Here is an 8,613-nt window from a genome sequence, read left to right as displayed (position 1 = left end):
GTGGCATCATTGATGGCGTCAAGTGTGGCAGCGGTAGTGAGGTTGGCCCAGGATCAGACATTGTTTCGTTCTGCTGTACATGGGGTTGCTATGAGTCGGTTCCGACTCGATGGCACCTGACAGCAACAACAACAACATCCACATCTATGGCCGATGACAACATTGAACGTGCATACAAAGTGATTCTCTCGAATAGATGAGTGACAGTGAATTATGTGGTAAATCATTTGCCAATCAGCCATGGCTCTGCCTATAAAATAATCCACGACAGACTTGGGTTTCTAAAAGCTGATGTGATATGGGTACTGAAACAACTCATGGAAGAGCTTAAAGAAGCATTTGGACGTCTGCAAACAAAATTTGTACCGATACACAAAGGAAGCTGAAAGTTTCTTTAAAAAAATCATTACTGATGATAAGACATGGATTCATCACTATAAACCTGGGAGTAAAAAAGGCAGAGGATGGAATGGAGACATCCTCAATTGTCAACCAAGAAAAAGTTCAAAAGTCAGCCATCAGCTGAACACTCAAGGACCAGTGTTGGAATACTATCAGGAAAAAGGTTAAAAAACCAATAGTGCTCCTTACAGTGAGATGCTAAGTCTTAATTGTTGATTAAAGGAAAAAGACTGCTACCCAAAGGAATTGTGATCTTGCATGGCAATGCATGTCTAAACACCTCTGCCTCACTGTTGATACTCTGCAAAAACTTCATTTCGAGGTTTTAAAGCATCCTACAGTCCCAATCTTGCTCCATGGGACTTTCACCTGTTTAGCCCCCTGAAAGCAGCCCTTTGGGAATGAAGATTCACCTCTGGTGAAGAAATGAAGACAGTGGTGCATTTGTGGCTCACAGCTCAGCCTAAAACATTTTTTTAAAAACGGAATGCAAAAATAAGTTGACAAATTGACAAAGTGTAGAAAAGCAAGGAGATTATGTCAAAAAATGATGTATCTGTCTTTTCTAAAAATTGATGGAAATAGAATCTACATCCAAAGTATTTTATTACTTCCTAAAGTACTTCAATAACCACTTTCATTAGTGAAGGATTCTCTGGGCAGATTATTGAATGATGCAGAAAGCATTAAATGACGATGGAAGGAATATACAGAGTCACTGTACCAAAAGGAAATGGTTGCTGTTCAACAATTTAAAGAGGTAGCATATGATCAAGAGCCAATGATACTGAAGGAAGAAGTCCAAGGTGCATTGAAGGAATTGGCAAAGAACAAGGCACCAGGAATTGGTGGAATACAAATGGAAATCTTTCAAGAAAGTGAGGCAGCATCGAGGCACTCATTCATCTATGCCAAGAAATTTGGAAGACAACTATCTGATGGCTGACTGATTGGAAGAGATCCATATTTGTGCTAATTCCAAAGAGAGGTGAACCAACAGAATGTAGAAATCATCTTCAGTATCCCATGTGAGTTAAGTTTTACTAAAGGTAATACAAAAACAGCTGCAATCATACATTGACAAAGAACTTCCAGAGGTTCAAGCCAAAATCAGAAGAGGTCATGGAACAAGGGATATCATTGCTGTTGTCTGATGGATCTTGGCTGAAAGCAGAGAATACCGGAAAGGTGTTTGCCTGTGCTTTATTCACTACGCAAAGGCTTTCAATTGTGTGGATCATGACAAGCTATGGACAACATTGCGAAGTATAGTTGTGCTCATAAGGAATCTGCACATGAACCAAGGGGCAGTTGTTCGAACAGAACATGAGAATGCTGAATGGTTTAAAATTAAGAAAGGTGTGCAACAGGGTGGTATTCTTTCACCATACTTATTCAACCTGTATGCTGAGCAAATAATCCAAGGAGCTGGGTTATATGAAGAAAAGTGTGGCATCAGGATTGGAGGAAGACTCATTAACAACCTGCGATATGCAGATGATACAACCTTGCTTGCTGAAAGTGAAGAGGACTTGAAACATTTCCTGATGAAGATCAAAGAGCACAGCCTTCGGTATGGATTGCATCTCAATGTCAAGAAAACAAAAACCCTCACCACTGGACCTGCAAGGTAGAAATAGTAAAACTAAGCTCAGCAGAAACCATACAAGCAGTTCAAGAAGAAAATGGGATGACATACATAAAACTCTGCAAGAAAAAGTTTGCCAGACAAGAATCATATACACAGTAAAACTGTCCAGCAAATGTAATGCTGAAATTAGGACATTTCCAGATAAACAGAAATTAAAAGAATTTGCAAAACCCAAACTAACTTAAAAGAAAAAAAAAAAAGCTAAAGGGAATTCTTTGGAGAACCAACAACAGCTGATAACAACCTGAGACTAAAATACATGACAGTATCACCCTGAACTCAACCCAGATTTAGAAGTGTTCAAAGTAAAACAAACCTGTTTGTTGTTGCTGTTAAGTGCCATCGAGTCGATTCTGACTCATAGCGACCCTACATACAACAGAAGGAAACACTGCCTGGTCCTAGTCCAACCTCACAATTGTTGCCAAGCTTGAGCCCATTGATGCCAATCCATCTCGCTGGGGGTCTTCCTCTTTTTCTCTGACCCTCCACCTTACCAAACATATCCTTCTCCAGTGACTGCTCCCTCCTGACAATATGTCCGAAGTATGAGAGACAAAGTCTGGCCATCTTGGCCTCCAAGGAGCACTCTGGCTACACTTCTTCCAAAATAGATCTGTTTGTTCTTTTGGCAACCCATGGCACTTTCAATATTCTCCTCCAACACCAAAAGCATCAATTCTTCTATGGTCTTCCTTATCCACTGTCCAGCTTTTGCATGCATATGAGGTTATTGAAAATATCATAGCTTGGGTCAGGCATACTTTAGTCCTCAAGCTGACATCTTTGCTCTTCAACACTTTAAAAAGATCTTGTGCAGTAGATTTGCCTAATGCAATACATCGTTTGATTTCTTGACTGCTGCTTCCATGAGTTTTGATGGTTGATCCAAGAAGAATAACAACTTCAATCTTTTCTCTGTTGATAAGTGTTGTTTATTGGTCCAGTGGTGAGGATATTTGTTTTCTTTACATTGAGATGCAATCCACACCGAAGGCTGTGCTCCTTGGTCTTCATCAGTAAGTGTTTTAAGTCCTCTTCACTTTCATCAAGCAAGATTGTATTATCTGCATATCGCAGGTTGTTAATGAGTTTTCCTCCAATCTTGCTTTATTCTACAACTCCAAAAATAAACCTGGTAGTAGTGGTGGTGTGCCATGGCGTCAGTTCATAGTGATACTGCATAAGGTTCCAGAGGCTGTAAATCTTTACAGGAGCAGAAAGGCTTGTCTTTCACCTGTGAAATGGCTGGTAGTTTCAAACGGCTGACCTTTAGATTAGCAGCCAGAGCTCCTTAAAAACAAACATAGGGAGGGGAAACAACCTAGAAGATTAAAAATATGGAATCAGAGACGTCAGATTGCAGCAATGACAACAACAAAACATAAGAGAAAAAAAGGGAACAATGTTGTTACACATCTTCAAGGGGAAATCAAGCATATTTCAAGAAAAAAATAAAATAAAAAATCTAAAAGTAACCCTAAAATTAGACCTAACCCTAGGCCAACCCTTATCCCTATTAACTTTAGTCTTAACCATAACCCTAACACTTAATGAAGTCCTAGACCTAGCCATGGTTTTAACTCTAACTCCATAACCCTAACATTTAATGAAATCCTAGACCTTACCTAGACCTAGCCATGGTTTTAACTCTTAACTCCTTACTCATATCCAGCCCCAAAATAAAAGGAAAAAAAATTAAAAACAACAAAATGTCACCTTCTACACTACTGTATATTACAGTCTTTGATTGTATTATGTATTTTATTTCATGAGAGAAGATAATCTGAAGATTTCATCGTAAATTATACGAGACTAATAATTCTTATAAATAAAATTTGGGGTAAATTTTAAGTTTTATTGAATTATAATAAAATTCACCAATTATAAGTATACAATTTAATACATTTTAACAAATGCTCATTGTGCAATCTCCAATACAATTCTGATATAGGATATTTCCATCACAGTATTAGGGTAAATTTTAATCTTGTTTTTTTAATTGCAGATGTAAATTTCTTCAAAGCAAGAAATCCTCAGAGGAAACTACCCAGTATATTCAAAGCTACAAAGGATTTGTTGACGTAACGGTAATTTTTACTACCTAGCAATATTTGATGGAGTCTGGTGTGGTGTTGTAGGATAAATACTGGATCGCCAGCTTGCTTGAATTGCAAGGTCAGTGGTTCAAATCCATCAGCCACTTGTCAGAAACCCTATACAGGGTCACTATGAATTGGAACCAACACAATTGCACACAGCAACATACCAGTAATGTCTGAAATAGGAGGAAGAAGACATTTCTGTCCCTCTCTACTCTTCTTCCCTTCTTTCATACTCATGTTCCCCCATCCCCACCCCATTTAACATTGTTGTTGTTAGGTGCCATCGAGTCAGTACCGACCCATAACATAGTGGGGGGAAAAAATCACATTTTCTTGCTAAGGTAGGGCCCTTAAACAACTGCCCTCTAGAGAATTACATCTCATAGTGAGGTTGTATAGGGTTTCTGAGGCTGTAAATCTTCAGGGGAACAGAAAGCCTTATCTTTCTTCTGAGGAGCAGCTGGTGGGTTTGAACTGCTGACCTTGTGGTCAGCAGTCCAGTGCTTATTCTATAGCATCACCAGTTCTTAGAATTTCCTTTTCCAGGGCTTGCTTTTGATTAGTTCTATCTGCCTCTCCTGCTAGTCTTGACCTCTCTGATTGAGGCTGTCTCCCCAAGATGCCCCATTTGAATGTCTGGATGACGTGTTCTGACCAAAGCCTTCTCAGCTGGTGCCTCTGAGCTGGTTGCTTAATTTTGTATCAGTAAGGATTTCCTCAGTGGCAATCTATAGGAAATTCAACCCAGATTGAGTTGAATTTATTGATTAAATTGATTCAGAAGACCAGAACCCTGCAGATGGATAGTCCCACCCTACCCTCCTCACCCTCTCACTCCCCTCACCCCCAGTCCTGAGAACAAGGACTCAGAGTAGGGGAGGAGTGTCTCCTGAGGAAGAAATCTGAGTGCAATTATAGGAGAAGGACCAACCCTTCTGTCTCTCACTTCCTCATTAGTCAAAGCACATCTGTGATATCTACATAGCTTTCTTTTTCTGTAATGAGTCTCTGGAAAAAGTGACCATGAGAAAGCTTCTTCTTCCTAGGGTCTAGGGAAATAGTCACTCTTTTTTTTTTTTTTTCCATTACATAAGCAAAATTCTAACATTGATGGATAAAAGGATGATTATTCAACAATCCTGCCACTCCATCCAACGAAATTTTTTCTTTTTTAGAAGTCCCTTCAGTTCTTGTTTATAGATAGGTATGTAGTTTAGAAATCAAATAGTCAATCACTTGAATTTTTATTTTCATCAGGGAGAACACTTTCTGAATTCCTGGATTAAGAGAGAATCGCCTCAGGCATCAGGTAAAAAATCAGACATATTCCAGAGGCTTTGCCTGCTTCTTTCTTTCCCCCTTTTTATTTTACATTTTGGAGTTTGTGTGAGAGTTTACAATGCAAATTCGTTTTCCACTCAACAATATATACACATTTTGTTTCATGATAATAACAAACCTGGCATTGATGTGGTGACATTTGATTTTGCTTACTTATGGGCTGCTACATTTCCTCAGAATGTGCTTTAAAAAAAAATTTTTTTTTAAGTTTTTGTTGTGAGTTGACTGATAATTTACATGGGAGAGCATCAGTTTTACAATCATTGTGTCATTGCAATGATTACAATCTCCTCCGTGCATCATCATTCAACAGTATTTGTTTCTATTCCCTGTTTTTTGTTCTTGTTGTTTTTTGGAGGGGATGTACACAAAAACACTAAGGAATATATAATAATTTAAACAGCCAAAGGGAACATTCTACAAGGCTGCCTCCTGGCCTCCAGCACATAGCCTTCCTCTTTCCATGAGTCTAAAGTCCTCAGCTGCTCTGTCTCTCCATGTCCTCATCTCTGCCTCCATTTCTGGTGTCACTGCTTCTCTAGATAAGGTAAAACATTCTGCTCATGTTCTTCTTCCTTGATGGTCCTAGAGTTCTCTGTTCCTGGATTGTAAGATTAACTACACCTCCCTTTTTGTTATAAGACTTATACCTTTACAGTTGTGACCGTCGGAATGTGCTTTTATCTGAACTTCAAATATGTAGCCTTTTGGATTTATTCTTTAAAAGTACTTATTGGGTTCAACATTAGAAAAACAATCAATGTAATCCACCATTTAAATAAGAAAAAGGAAAAGAACCACATGATTATATTGATTGATGCAGACAAGGCATTTGACAAAATCCAACATTCATTCCTGATAAAACCACTCAACAAAGTAGGAATTGAAGGGAAATTCCTCAACATAATCAAGAGCATATATACAAAACCAACAGCCTTCATCACTCTCAGTGAGAGAAACTGAAAGCCTTCCCTCTGTGAACGGGAACCAGACAAGGATGCCCTTTGTCACCACTCCTATTCAATATTATTTTGGAAGACTTAGCCAGAGGTATAACTAAAGGCATCCAAACTGGAAAAGAGTAAATACAACTGTCGCTATTTGCAGACAATATGATCCTATACATAGAAAACCCCAAAGACTCAGTAAAAAAGCTACTAGACATCTTTGGAAGATTCAATAAAGTGGCAAGGTATAAGAGCAACATACAAAAATCAGTTGGATTCCTCTATACTAATAATGACAGCACTGAAAAGAACATTAGGAAAGAAATACCATTTACAATAGCCACCCAAAAAATGAAATATTTAGAAATAAACATAACCAGAGAAACAAAGGGCCTGTACAAAGAAAGTTATAAAGCACTACTACAAGAAACCAAAAGAAACGTACAGAAGTGGAAGAACATACTATGTTCCTGAATAAGAAGATTCAACATTGTGAAAATGTCAATACTGCCCAAAGCAATTTATACATATAATGCAATCCCAATCTAGATTCCAACAACATTCTTCAAAGATATGGAAAAGACAATTACAAACACTGTACGGAAAGAGACCCAGGATAAGCAAAGCACTGCTTAAAAAGAAGAACAAGGTTGGAGGCCTCTCTCTCACTCCCCAATTTCAAATTGTACTACATGGCTACAGTGGTCAAAACAGCCTGGTACTCGTACAATGAAAGATACATTGATCAATGGAACAGAATTGAGAATCCAAAAATTAACACATCCACATACAGCCAACTGATTTTTTACAAAGTGCCTAGGCATATTGCATGGGGAGGAAATAGTCTCTTTAACAGATGGTGCGGGCAGAACTGGAAAGTGATATGCAAAAGATTGAAACAAGACCTTTACCTCATGTCGTATAAAAAAAACAACTCAGCATGGATTAAAGACCTAAATGTGAATCCCCAAATTATGAAGGTCATCAATGAAAAAACAGGGACAAATACGTGAGGGCACTAATTCAGGGCATACAAACACTACCCAACATTTTGAAAATTACACAAACAAAAGTAGACAAAATAGATGATTGGGACATACTAAAATAAGAATCTTATGTGCATCAAAAGACTTCAACAAAAGTGTAAAAAGGGAACCCACAGAATGGAAAAAATCTTTTGCAATGACACATCAGATAATGGACTCATTTCTAAAATATATAGGAAACTACAACACCTCTACAAGAAAAAGACAAATAACAAGAATAAGCTAGCTGTTCGCCAGGAAGACACCAAGGCTAGCAATCAAGTGCTTCAGGACAAACTCCCCTCTAAGACTGAAACTCAAAGGAAATACACAAACAAGCATGTAAGCTTGCTGGTGACCACATTGGTCTACTAGTGAGTGGAAGAGGCAGAAAGGCATCAATGAAGAAATGGGTTGAGTTCCACCCCAGTCCATTGAATCCCGTTGACCTGGAGATGATAGAGAGAAGAGGAAGGGTTGGTTGGTCCAAAGTGTGGTGAGACCTGAGGATACTTGAGACCATGGACAAGAACTAAGCCATAGAGGGCTAGAGCTGAAAGTGAAGCATCCAGCTGATATGAAGTGAGGGGAGATACACAAGAACACCCAGACTTGCATACAGTACCCTTTTGACCTAGCCTTGATGGCTCGATAATCAGAACTCGACTAGAGGAAGATTGAAAAAAAAAAAATTTTTTTTTTCTGACAAAGGAAACAAAGGTAAATTGCTACAATTTGTTGAACCTGACCTATACTCAGAGTGGTGGTGGTTGTGTTGGTTAAGTGCCATGGAGTCGGTTCCAACTCATAGCGACCCTGTATAGGGTTTCTGAGGCTGTAAATCCTTACGGGAGCAGAAAGCCTCCACTCTTTCCCATGAACAGCTGGTAGTTTCAAACTGCTGACCCTGTGGTTCACAACCTGATTCGTAATCACTATACTACCAGAGCTCCTTATACTCAGGGCGGTAGTTACTCTAAATACCAACAAAGAGGGAAAAGAGTCTTTACATCAAGTATCAATGCTATCCCCTCCGTACACAGGGTAGATAGGGACGGGCAACTTAGACATTGGTTACCTAAAATGAGGGGGCGATAAAGGCACAAAGTGACTGGCTTACAAGGTTTCAAGAAGGAGTTTAG

The 8,613-nt window shown here is 38.8% G+C and overlaps 1 protein-coding gene across 1 annotated transcript in view; it reads left to right on the top strand.

The window, feature by feature from the left end:
* Positions 1 to 8,613, top strand: part of NAIP (NLR family, apoptosis inhibitory protein) — a 53,107-nt gene that overhangs the window by 9,745 nt on the left and 34,749 nt on the right. Inside the window, exons 3-4 of the mRNA XM_006870991.1 lie at positions 4,062 to 4,143; positions 5,416 to 5,467. Coding sequence (XP_006871053.1) covers positions 4,062 to 4,143; positions 5,416 to 5,467 — 134 coding nt within the window. The remainder of the gene's footprint in view (positions 1 to 4,061; positions 4,144 to 5,415; positions 5,468 to 8,613) is intronic.

The sequence above is a fragment of the Chrysochloris asiatica genome, unplaced genomic scaffold (genome assembly GCF_000296735.1).
Source record: "Chrysochloris asiatica unplaced genomic scaffold, ChrAsi1.0 scaffold00157, whole genome shotgun sequence".
Taxonomy (NCBI): Eukaryota; Metazoa; Chordata; class Mammalia; order Afrosoricida; family Chrysochloridae; genus Chrysochloris; species Chrysochloris asiatica.
Note: the sequence above shows the minus strand (reverse complement) of the source record. Positions and strands in the feature narration are given on the sequence as shown.